This window comes from Jatropha curcas, chromosome 4 (assembly GCF_041381405.1).
Source record: "Jatropha curcas cultivar XTBG-Jc1 chromosome 4, XTBG_Jcur_1.0, whole genome shotgun sequence".
In the NCBI taxonomy this organism is placed as follows: Eukaryota; Viridiplantae; Streptophyta; class Magnoliopsida; order Malpighiales; family Euphorbiaceae; genus Jatropha; species Jatropha curcas.
This window is the reverse complement of record NC_143154.1, coordinates 31,592,700-31,604,562: the sequence shown is the minus strand read 5'-3', so window position 1 is coordinate 31,604,562 and position 11,863 is coordinate 31,592,700. Positions and strand designations below refer to the sequence as shown.

Genomic DNA, 11,863 nt, shown 5'->3' with positions numbered 1-11,863 from the left:
TAAGTCAATGATCCTATCGAGAGTATTTCTAACCGTAAATTATGGAAAAAAAAAATTAACAGTTTTTCGAAAAATCATTATATATAATTCCAATTGTTACAGGCTTATAGCTATAAATAGGCCAGCCTGGCTAGCAAATACTCAATTTCTACTTGAAAAACCTAATTCTGAACCAAGTCAAACCCATAAGACATGACACATGAAGTTTGACATTTTGCATTATATAGAATGATCCAGTCTCTTTGAAATCTCAGTTAGTTAAGTAATTATCTGAACTAATTAATTAAAAGAACTAGTTGACGTCTCCTTCTCAATCATAGACACTTCCACGTGGCATTGGCGGCCATGCACGTCGGTGACGTTGGACCTAATAAGTCAACTTACCCTCATTTGAAGGGTTCCATACGAGTAGTACAAGTAGCAATGCCAATGGAAGTCTTAATCTTAATACAGTACGTACCACTTACGAGTAGAGAGAAAAAAGGGTAATTAGCAGAAAATAACTAAGGTGTCAAAAGTCTGATTTTTTTATTAATATTTTAATTAATGAGATCAGCAAATTGACTTATTTATAAATATAATAATCAAATATCCACAAATGAGGAGTGCCAGCTCACTGAAATGAATATAGATGGGGACATTTCATACCTATTTTTCTGTTTCTGTTCACCGCTATCTTTGACTCTTTTTGCCTCCGTTATATAACCTTTCTGTTGCTGCAAAATGTCTTAAAACTATATAATTACATTTACAACGTAAATGATTAAAAGCTAATGTAAATTTACTAATAAATGACTGAATTGCTTAACTAAACTTTATCTGTAAGGTTAGTAATCCAAAACTTACATTCAAAAATATTAAATGTGAAAGTTTCAGAATTTTTCATAATTTGAATATATCTAAATTAAGACATATTATTATGTTCTGAGCATACCCTGCAAGAAAAAGAATTAAGACTTTGTCTAAGAAATACGCTATCCTTTCATATATACAAAGGCAAGAAATGTAGGGCCAAAAGCCACACCAGCAGAGAAAATAACACCAATGAGTCAAGATAAGGAGGGACCATTTAAGCTAGAAAGAAGATAATTGAGAAATATGTATTTATATATATATATTCTATCTTTTTCTCTGTCAAACTTTGATGCAGAAACAAGTCTTATCAATGTAGATGACGCCAAACCAATCATCTTCTGAAAAAGCCGACTCTTGTCAAAGAGGCGGTGGATTCATATACAGATGAGTTTCTGTTTTTGGGTTGAACTTGCTAGAAGTTGGAGTGGACACAATTATGACTTTATGAACCATTGTTGAATTTTATGAGGCCAAGTCATGTGAACTTGCTTCTGCTGCACTTTTGGAGGATTCTTTTAATGTCTAATCTTCTTTTCAAGACCTTTTAGGTGTGGATGGATACTTCTTAAACTCATTTTCTGTTGAAGAAAATAGTAGGAATAATAAATACCAAATAACCTAATTAGTTCTACATTCTGTCTTCTGAAATCAAAATTTTGGATGTTCTTTACATAATAATAGTAATTAATGGCAACGATAAAGACCTTTTTCCTTTTTTTTTTTTTTTATTGTTACTGTCACGAATAGCTATACATATTTTGTGTATGAGATTAATTTCGATGAGGTTTGTGCTTGCACCTCTCCATGAGTTTTTTTTTTTTTTTTTTTTTACTTGGTTCCAAGCATGCTTTTACAATTTTTAGAAATTTTACTAATTTTGAATATGAGAGAAGAGAGAAGAATTGGTGGGTTATTAGATGAAAAATGGAGAGAGATAATAAAAATAAAAACATATTATTTTTTACAATTCTATACCAATAGGGTATAATTGCAAACAACTTTCAAATTGAGGTATAATCCATTGATTTTAGAATAAATCGAATTGTAAAATATCGTAAAATTTGGGTATATTAATTCAATTTGGCCAAAAAAAGAAAAGGTTATATATATATATATATATATATATATCCAATTCTGATTGTATATGCACCAGAAGATAAAGATAAAATTTGCTTTTAATAGCTTTTGTTTTCTTCTTTTTAAAATTGAAAAGTTGCATTATTGTCTTGATTGCCATGAGGACAATTTAACCTTTTTTGATAACTTTCATTCTAATAGAAATACAGTCAACAAAACCAAAATTAGGTGAATAATGAGAGAATTTGACTTTTTTTTTTTTTTTAAGTATTTGTCTTGTTATCAAAACAATTAGAGAGTGTCTTCTCAAAAAAAAAAAAAAAAAGGAGTGAAGTACCTTTCTTTAGAAATAAATAAATAAATAAAATTAATACTTATTCCCATCTGGCCGTATCCCTTACCTTTTGGTTTTAATTTCATGACAAACTCAATAAAGGACTTGCAACATATCTCCATCACAAAAATCAATTATAGAAACACAAAAACTACCTCAAATCAAAACTGGGGACCATTACTACTCAGCTGGTGACAAAGTCTCCTGCTTAGCATTAAATGGGCCCAGGCCCATGTGAGCCACTCACTGAGCTGACCCAGCCCGTCCTATATGATCGCGACCTTATCTTCCCCGTATGATATCACCATGACGTCAGGATCCTATGGCTCTGCGTGTAAAAAAGCCACGCATGTTTAAGTTACGTGAACGAGAAAATCAAGCTGGATCACGAGAATTTGGGAAATTGGAAAGCAAATTCTCTTTATCTGGAATGAGAAAGTGACACGTGGACCTGATGGCAGCGACGTGTCTGGCTCAGGAGATAGGACCAGTTGGATAGTGGACGAAGTCCTTATACAGACAAAACAGACCTTTTTGTAAGTCAATCTAAAAAGTTGCAACTCGATTGCATTTGCATTGCACCTTAGACTTAGTCCACCTTGTCTGAAAATTTGACTCCTCCCCTTTCTTGCTCGTTGCTCCCTCCGCTCCAAAATATAACTCCTAAAATTTCTAAACCCACAGTGTAAAATTTCTATACATACCTCTATACCCACAATGTAAAATTTCCTCTCTAATGCTTAAAAGCTTAACATTTGGAGCCTCCGATTGCACGCGTTAGAGCCAAAGTTGGAAAAAAGATCAAAAGAAAAAAGTGTGAAAAAATGTAGAACGTGAAGATAAGGAGATATATAGATATCATAAGAACATGAAGAAGATTTGGAAGAGATAGAACAGCGCTGTAAATGAGGATTGGACTTTGGGAAAATAGTTAGGTTTGTTCACATGCACATGTTAGAAACCCGTTTCGTTACTTTAAGGGCCATCCATTAGAGACGTGTCCATTTTCACGAGCTCTGTCTTTAAGAAAAGCTACAAACTGCAATATTATCTTTATATGACCTTTACGTCTTTAATGCACCACTCTGAGTGGGGTTCCAGTTTGGTATTGATAAATCGCTTTCTTTCTTGTTGAGATTAATCACTATAGTATTTTCTGCCACCCTCTCTCGTTTCTCTCCCAAGGAAAATGGCTAGCTTGCTTCAGGTCGGCTTCTTTTCTTGCAATTAATGGCTTCCCCATTTTCATCTGCTGGCATTTAAGTTGAATTTTGGCACCAAGTTCAATTAATATTAACGAAAACAGTAAATTTTACCATAACCAAAACTGATAGTGGTCTGTAAAGTTTGCATCTTTTTTGTATACACAGATCTTTATGTTATTGCTCGTACTAGACAACGCATAAAAAGACCTTATGCTGTATATATACGCAAGCTATGATAAGTAGATTAGATTATGAAAAAGTTTGTCTGGTAAAAATTTTGTTAATGTGCGTTAATGTTTTAGAGAGGAGGCTCAGTCAAACATTGACACACAGAATAGTTCTTGCAGAAATAATGAACTTTTGACATTTGAATTGACAAAGTTTCCCAACAAGTTCTTATGTTTTATTTCTTTTTTGAAGAATGGTTGATCATTGCTTGTTGATGCATTTAATAATAGTACTTTATTATCTAATACAAATACGGAATGGGAAAGAATATCTTGATGTAAGATTAATATCGTTTTCTTAATACTATTCATTGATTTGATTAAGGATGTCACGAAAACATAACATTTTCTTTCTTTTTTTTTTTTAAAAAAAAAAACTCATTTTTGCAGACAAAATTTCAATGTGTAATTCCTACCTTGAAAATATATAAATTTACTTAATTATATATAAAAAATCAATTATTATCGCCATATAAATATATAAAAATTTTAAGTGGTAATCGACTATTTTCAAATTGAATATTTTTTAATGACTAATTACCCACCTTTTAATTTCCATGGCCAGGTACTAATTATGTGGCATTCTTAGCTATGAGTGGGACTGGTTGCTCTCATATTACCACATATATTCTTTTCTTATTTTTAAATTAATTTATAAACTTGTGGATTTCAATCAAGGTTTAATTAATAAGAATATAATTTTAATTCAATTTTTCTCCAATGAATTTTCTGGGTTCCAAAAAAAAAAAAAAAGAGGCAGCTGAGCTGAGCTAGATGAAATATTGAAATTTCTCCAACGCGAAACGGAACAAACGAGAGGAGGAACAGTGTCGTTTGCAGAAGGAAGACGCGTGGCAGATACAGATATAAATGATTCTGTAGACTTCAAAATCTCTCCGACTCTCTACAATTAATAGAAAAAGGGCCTTTTTAGCAATTAGCAGTACGTGTGTACGCTGTGGGAACCACACGGAGTCAACATTTTGATTTCCCTTTCGCCCTTTTTCCTAATTATTTTCCCATTTCCAGTTAGACAGTAACTAAAGATTAGATATTTTTCTTTGGATTTCCACATTGTCAAATTTACCATTTTAGATATTGATGTAATTTATTCTTTCTTTTGTGTTTTTGGCCGGTAATTTATACGTAATAATGAATTCCAATTTGAAATTTTTCACTCTTACACTATTTTAGAAAATCTCACATTTCTTATCTTTAGATTACTGAGAAGATCAATTAAATCCTTAACTCGTAGCGGAATGATGGAATAATATAGGTAATAATTGAATGAAGAGGGCAGTTTAGTCATAAGAATTCAAATTTTCGACTGAGTTGGAAATGTTCAAAAGCTGGAAGCTGTCTGGATGTGAACATAATTGAGGAGTGAGGTCTCCTTTACTCCGCGGCTATAAATATTTCAGCTTTGGACTCAACCATAAGCTAAATACAATGCTTAAAACATCTTCTTTGAAACAACTATCTGCCGCTCAAAAAGATCTGATTCCCTTTTTCTACTTTGCTACCTTTAATGCTTCCCTTTCTCCATACCCACCCTGGTAGTGGTTTTCAGTTTTTCAAATTTCAAATTCAATTTCTTTGTTTTTCATCTGGTTTTGTTTTAACCCATTAAATTTCTGCAGATCACCCATTTCATTTAGGTTTTTTCAATTTCTTGCTTTTCTCTATTCTTCTGTTCTTAGTCCATTTTGAGTCTAAAAGGAAAAGGGAGAATTTTTTTTAGTTCCCTGTTTTCCTTCGCATTCGTTTTCTTTTTATATCCTCTGTTTCCTTCTGAACAGAATTGCCATGACCATGGAAAGACTGCATGAAAACATCGTTCCTTTTGGATTCACCAATGCTGCGGATATTAGGTCCTCTCTATCGCAACTCATACTAGCAGGAGGCAGCAACACAATAGATTCAATTTTCTCTCATTGCCCTGCAGCAACAACAACCATTGATAGCCCTGTTTTTGAGCCTTTAGGCTCTTCAGTCTATCTCCGCCAAAGAGATCTCTTGCAAAAATTTTGCGAAGAAAACAAAAAGAGCACTAATTCTTCATTTTCTCGCAGTTTTCTAACGAATCCAATTCAAAGTTCTGTTGGTGCAAGCAATTATTCATCTCCAAACAAGAAGAAATTATACAGGGGAGTGAGACAGAGACATTGGGGAAAATGGGTGGCTGAAATTAGACTCCCTCAAAACAGAATGAGAGTTTGGTTAGGTACTTATGATACAGCAGAAGCTGCAGCTTATGCTTATGACCGTGCCGCTTATAAGCTTAGAGGCGAATATGCAAGATTGAATTTCCCAAATTTAAAGGATCCAAGCAAGCTAGGATTTATAGACTGTGATAAACTAAACGCTTTGAAAAGTTCAGTAGATGCCAAGATTCAAGCCATTTGTCAAAAAGTGAAAAGAGAGAGAGCCAAAAAGAGTGCAGCGAAGAAAAATAATGTTGATGCAAATATTAGCGATGGTGTTAAAGCAGTGAAATTGGATTCCAATTCTTCATCTCCTTCTTCATCATCTATATCGCCTAATCTTGTTTTTAATGATAATTGGTATGGTGAATTAGTTTCACCAACTGTTTCTGACGACGGGTTTTTGATGTGTGAGAATTCTGCCTCCTCTGTTTCTACAGAGTGTCCAGTTATGGCACCAGAAGACATGGAATTTGAAGGTTGTTCGCTTGCAAGACTTCCTTCTTTCGACCCTGAGTTGATCTGGGAGGTTCTTGCCAATTGAGACACATTTCTTGATTGAGTCTAAATTATGAAACTAGATTCTTGGTTTAGAGAAATACATGTTCTTTGCCTCTGCTTTCTTATTTTTCTTAGTTCTAAGTGTAAATTGTAGTTTCATTAGAATGATCTAAGTATGGTTTCTAGTTCTTTATTTCCTGTTTGGTTACGAATTTTAGAGGTGGTTTCAATTTTTGGTGAAGGGTTCTCCTTTGTTTGCAGCTTGGCCTTTTTATTTTTGTATGAAGGCATTGAAGAAGAATATGATCATACTACACTCGTACCGGTGTCGTATGAGTAGTCCATGATCTTGAGTTTGTAGTTTTTACCTTAGCAGTAATTCAAAGAATTTTACATCTTTTTTTTACCCTTTTTGTTGCTTACTTGTGCATTTAGGATCAGTAACAAATGTGTGCTTCTGAATCTGCGTTCAACAAAAGTTAGAGTTGTTCATGTGTTCTCATTTTCCCCTTTGTATGTTTTGGGACCCAAAAGGATCTATCCTGTTCTGAGGGGATCACAAGACAGATTCTTCTTCTTCTTCTTCTTCTTCTTCTTCAGAGGTGAGGGAGCAAGAAACTTGAAACAAGCTCTAATCACTTTGACTATAATATAAATAAGTTACCCCTATGTAAACAAAATAAAATATAAACAAATATTTGAGTTTCTTGTGAACCAAATAAAAAAAAAATGAAACTTTATTTCAATAAATGCGTCCCATTTCATGTCCTGAGAGTGAATCAAATGCAAAAAGAAAATATTGATTCGTCTTTTCTTTCCTCCATACTTACTTCTTAACGAGACAGAAAAGAACTTGTGTGAGAAACAACAGGTGGTCCTCATATGCTATTAAGCAAAAAAGACAGACAAATGGCTTCTTCGATTTAGCCCCATTCCTTTTACAAGTATGACAATGCAATCAATGCAGTTTCTTACAGTATCTTTTCTTTTCTGCCAACTTGATGGTACATTAATTTGGGAAATCAGTAGCAGAATTGCATATGTAAAATTGGTAACCAGAAATAAAAATAGAGAAATTTTTATATTTTGAAGGAACAAGTGTTTCTAAACTTTGAAAACGGAAAATATTTTTGGCACAACTTGTGTCAGATCCAATTTAAATCAAAAAAACTTTGAAAAACTTTTAGCAGTTTAGATATTACTTATGTTATACTAAGGATGTATTTTTGAATGTACCCAGATTGCGTCAAACATAACTCAATGCCATTTAATAAAACTCTTTCAAAAAATACTAAAATTTTGAAAAAATACTAAAATTTTGAGAAATTGGAAGTTCCATAGCTCCCAATTGTATAATCAGTAGATATGTACTTGTCATAAATGTAATCATTTTAGTTTTAATTGGTTTAATTTGAGTTCAACAAATAATCTTCTGTTAACTGAAAGTAAAAATTCATATAATTGTTATTCTACTAATTTTACATGCATCATCTAATATATGAAAATTTCTCTTGAATTGGGAGGGTAGGAAATGGGCGAATCCTATATTCTTCTAATTGGTATTAATGGGCCTATCTTCAAAAGCAACTGGCCCTTTATGACAGGTTAATGGACTTTCAGTTACAAATGCGCTTAGCCCATCATCAACTGGGAAAAGCCCAGGGAAGAAAGCCCAGATAGATAACGTCATACTTTTAATTAATTTAGTGCGAGTTATTTAAAAGTCCCTAATGTTTTTCTTCATAAATTGGTAATTTGGATACTAGCTTGCACGACACCGTTTAATCTTTGGCAATATCAATATTTGGTTGCGGCAGAATTTGTACCTCCACTCCATCTTCTATTAAAAATCTCTATGAGGACCAGAGACCAAACCCTCTAGAAAGTACGGATAAACAAGATTAAAAAAAAAAAAAATATTGCAACTTGCCATTTATTACAAATTTTTAAATCATTTTTTAAATGAAGAAAATGATGAGATGGGAAGCTCTGGACCTTTCGCTATTGGAGGAGCTGCCAGTGGTGGCGGTGCATTTTGGACGCTTCTGTTGAGACCTCCTCCTCTTACTCCAATTTTCTCTCCCGATTCAGTCAATTAACTGAATCTCAGGTATTTTCGGCGATCGTTTGACCTTTTTCCGGTCAGGAATTTACCCTGTTTTTGCTGAAGTTACCTGGATGGTGACTAGTGATTATATGACCGTGAACAGCAATGCGTTTAGCAAGATGGAAGACGACTACATCAGGAGGCACCACAAGCATGAGGTTAAAGACCACCAGTGTAGCTCTTCTCTAGTTAAACACATCAAAGCGCCAGTTCATCTCGTAAGCCTTTGGTTTTCCGATTTTTTAAGCAAAATTTCTGTTTAGGTTAATCGATTTATTGTTTGTAGATCCGATGCTATTTTATATTATAATTGATTGTCTAATTTATCTGGATTTTAACTTTAGGCTTGTTTGTAATATAGTGCTTGTGGTATTTGAACAATTAGGTGTGGTCTCTGGTGAGGAGATTTGATCAGCCGCAGAGGTATAAGCCTTTCATAAGTAGGTGCATTGTACAGGGAGACCTTCAGATTGGTAGTGTTAGGGAGGTGAATGTTAAGTCGGGGCTTCCAGCTACCACTAGCACTGAACGATTGGAGCTATTAGATGATGAGGAGCATATATTTAGGATGACAATTGTTGGAGGAGATCATAGGCTTAAGGTATGAACATTTTGATCATTTTTTGTGTGTATTTGTGGCGTGAGTTTGATTTGCATTCTTGAATGTTGTCGAATCTCTCAGTGTTTGAGGTGTTCAACAAAGCATTGGTAGGAACTCAAAATTCGTCATGAAATTGATAGGATTGAGAATTCGATATGATGCAAATATCAGTCTATAACCTTGGCTATGAGAACTTGTGGTGTTGCATTACTTCGTGGATGGAAAGGCATTTTTTCTTTCTCTAAGATACAGTAATAATTTGGAAAATTTGTGCCACAAGTTGCTAAGTTAAGTTTTTGTTGAGTAATAAAGTGATCTAGTTGCAGCTTGCAGGGACAATGAGATAAGAATAATCATGTGAAACTTTCCAGTTTGATCCACTTGGGAAAGTCAAAATGTTAAATCATCATGGGTTTCTATGATTTAAAAACTTCCAAAAGAAATTTGATTTTGACAGAACTATATTTTTGTTTCATGTTATGACATTCACTAGATAATATGAAATTTCCTATGATAATCAGCTAGAATTATTCAGTGTTTTTCCTTCTTGAAATTTGCATCTAAGGATGCTTATTGAATCTTTACAGCATACACAACTTTTGCAGCAGATTCGTTATTTTCTGTTTGCTGGCCATGTTTATAGGCTGATAAGTTTGTTTTGTTAGTTCATCAACCTGTGATGGTGAGCTCTTCCTTTGGCCACAGTCCACATCATAATCTTTAGTATGAAATATGCTGCTCCTTACTACCTTATTTGACTTTCAAGCTGCATGTGGCCAGGCCTTCTTGATTTGTTTCAAAATGTTCCAATATAGTTCTTCCATCAATTAAGACACTTACTCCTCAGCTTAATTTCTTCAAATTTGCAGAACTATTCATCCATCGTTACTGTCCATCCTGAGGTCGTTGATGGGAGACCGGGGACAATGGTCATTGAGTCATTTGTGGTCGATGTGCCAGATGGGAACACCAAGGATGAAACATGTTACTTTATTGAGGCCCTGATAAAATGCAACCTGAAGTCCCTAGCTGATGTATCGGAACGTTTGGCTGTGCAAGACCGAACTGAGCCCATTGAGAGGATGTAAGGTATGTGGGGCAGGCTCCAGTGCCAGTGCTTCTGTTCATGTATGTGCGAAATGTGAGGTTTATGTTTCCAGAAGCTGAGGAAAGTTTCACATCCTAGAGGCAAAGTCAAGTTTTATTTTCTTTACACTAATGCACATTCTCTTTTCACTATTTGGATATCTTGTCTATAATAGCTGACAATCAAGGTCACCTATGGTCATACATTTCCTTAATGAAACAACAAACTAGATTTTCTTTCCTGTGGTTTTCCTATGTTTTAATAATGGCGTTTGTATCGACCTCTGATTGTAAATATGTATGGATGGGGTGAATTGTTTACATTTATTTTTCACATTCAGCAATGAAATGCATGCTTCTTGGCATAGTCCATATTCATTTGCTTGAAAAGTATTTGTTCGCACATTTCTATTTGTTATAGGTGGGGACAGAAGACCTTATAATCTGGTGATTTAGGAGGCGCTTAAAACTGTGTATAATGTGTTTTACGCTTGTTTTTAATGCAGAGTCTCCACCCTGGGAAGACCAAATAGCTTGTAAGTTGTTTCTGTTGGGTATGACCGTATATATAGCTTTCTTTCTGGATGTTGTTTACCGTTCATTATGCTATGTAGATCCTCAGGCTTGGACACCGATAACAATGCAGAGTCTCCAAAGTTAAGGAGTGCAAAGAACCATTGCACTTTTAGTGGGGTGGTGAAGGTTGAACTTTGTGTTGCCCCAGCTGTGACGCAAAATGTTAGGCTGAAACGCTGATAGGATTTTCCTTCTTTCCCCCCATTCATCCTCTCCGTGGTTCCCCTTTCTCACCTTATTCTAGTGAATTGAAAAAGACCTGTCTTTCCAACGGATTTAGTAGGAAAAAAACGAAAGTAGTACAGTGGGTTAGGATTTTCCATGTTGTGGTGCATATGTTAAAAGTAGGATAAGGTTCATGAATAGCATGTGATCTACATTGAAATGGAGATTGACATTTCGGTTTCTGCAATCTGGTCTTTAGGATCAGTTAAACGATGATGAATTCCCTGATCTTTATGTAACTCGTCCCTTCTCCATTTCTTCTTTGTATCTCTTAACTCTGAGAATGTCTATGTTGTTGGTTATGTTAAGATATTGTCTTTTAACCACTGAAAATTGTGAGACATTTAGTTCCACAAACAGTCTCTCGTCCATGAACCATTCTTCCAAGTAGCAAAAATAAATGATCGCAGGATTGATTTATTCTGAAGGCATGTTGAAAAATGAGAATTAGTAAAATACAGTCACAAGGATAGATATTAGCAGGAGAATCTGTAAAATTAGTGACCCATGAGTTTGGTTTTTCACATTTGTCACAGCCTTTGGTCTATAGTGGTCCTCGCTTTGCATAAAGCTGAAAAAGTTTCAAAGAACCCAAATAAAGAAATTGAAAGAAAACAAACAAACAAACAAAACAAAAGAAAAGGGGTTAAAAGATACCGGCAAAAGTGTAAATATTGCATAACTCGTTATCAAATTGCGCTTTTATTTTCTAAAATTGAAGGAGAACATGTCATTATCATCTCTAATTTATATTGTCTCCCTCCATAGATATATAAGTCCTTTAAGAGTAATTTTTTAGTTGCAGATATAAATAGTTTTGGAGGGTTTTTGATGATCTTAATGAGTAATTAATGATTTTTTTGCA

At 34.3% G+C, this 11,863-nt stretch overlaps 2 protein-coding genes across 5 annotated transcripts; both read left to right on the top strand.

The window, feature by feature from the left end:
• The first annotated feature begins 5,110 nt into the window (after nucleotides 1-5,110).
• On the top strand, nucleotides 5,111-6,809 carry LOC105645682 (Integrase-type DNA-binding superfamily protein). Its single transcript, XM_012231342.4, has one exon. The coding sequence runs from the start codon at nucleotides 5,505-5,507 to the stop codon at nucleotides 6,444-6,446; it is 942 nt and encodes a 313-aa protein (XP_012086732.1). The 5' UTR covers nucleotides 5,111-5,504; the 3' UTR covers nucleotides 6,447-6,809.
• Nucleotides 6,810-8,272: 1,463 nt separating this feature from the next.
• On the top strand, nucleotides 8,273-11,306 carry LOC105645683 (abscisic acid receptor PYL3). Of its 4 annotated transcripts, XM_012231346.4 has the most exons (5): nucleotides 8,273-8,728; nucleotides 8,896-9,111; nucleotides 9,981-10,200; nucleotides 10,704-10,733; nucleotides 10,812-11,306. In XM_012231346.4, exons 1-3 carry the CDS (start codon nucleotides 8,582-8,584, stop codon nucleotides 10,197-10,199), a joined length of 582 nt encoding a protein of 193 aa, XP_012086736.1. In that variant the 5' UTR covers nucleotides 8,273-8,581; the 3' UTR covers nucleotide 10,200; nucleotides 10,704-10,733; nucleotides 10,812-11,306. The 4 variants fall into 4 exon arrangements, with proteins under 4 accessions (XP_012086736.1, XP_012086735.1, XP_020539620.1 ...); XM_012231345.4 differs by having other exon boundaries at nucleotides 10,704-11,306; XM_020683961.3 differs by lacking the exons at nucleotides 10,704-10,733; nucleotides 10,812-11,306 and having other exon boundaries at nucleotides 8,274-8,513; nucleotides 8,593-8,728; nucleotides 9,981-10,587.
• The last annotated feature ends 557 nt before the right edge of the window (nucleotides 11,307-11,863 follow it).

Coding starts and splice junctions, on each gene's coding strand:
- LOC105645682 (XM_012231342.4), top strand. CDS start 5,505: ATGACCATGGAAAGACTGCATGAAAACATCGTTCCTTTTGGATTCACC.
- LOC105645683 (XM_012231346.4), top strand. CDS start 8,582: ATGGTGACTAGTGATTATATGACCGTGAACAGCAATGCGTTTAGCAAG. Junction 8,729..8,895: donor TCAAAGCGCCAGTTCATCTC/GTAAGCCTTTGG, acceptor TTGAACAATTAG/GTGTGGTCTCTGGTGAGGAG. Junction 9,112..9,980: donor GAGGAGATCATAGGCTTAAG/GTATGAACATTT, acceptor TCAAATTTGCAG/AACTATTCATCCATCGTTAC.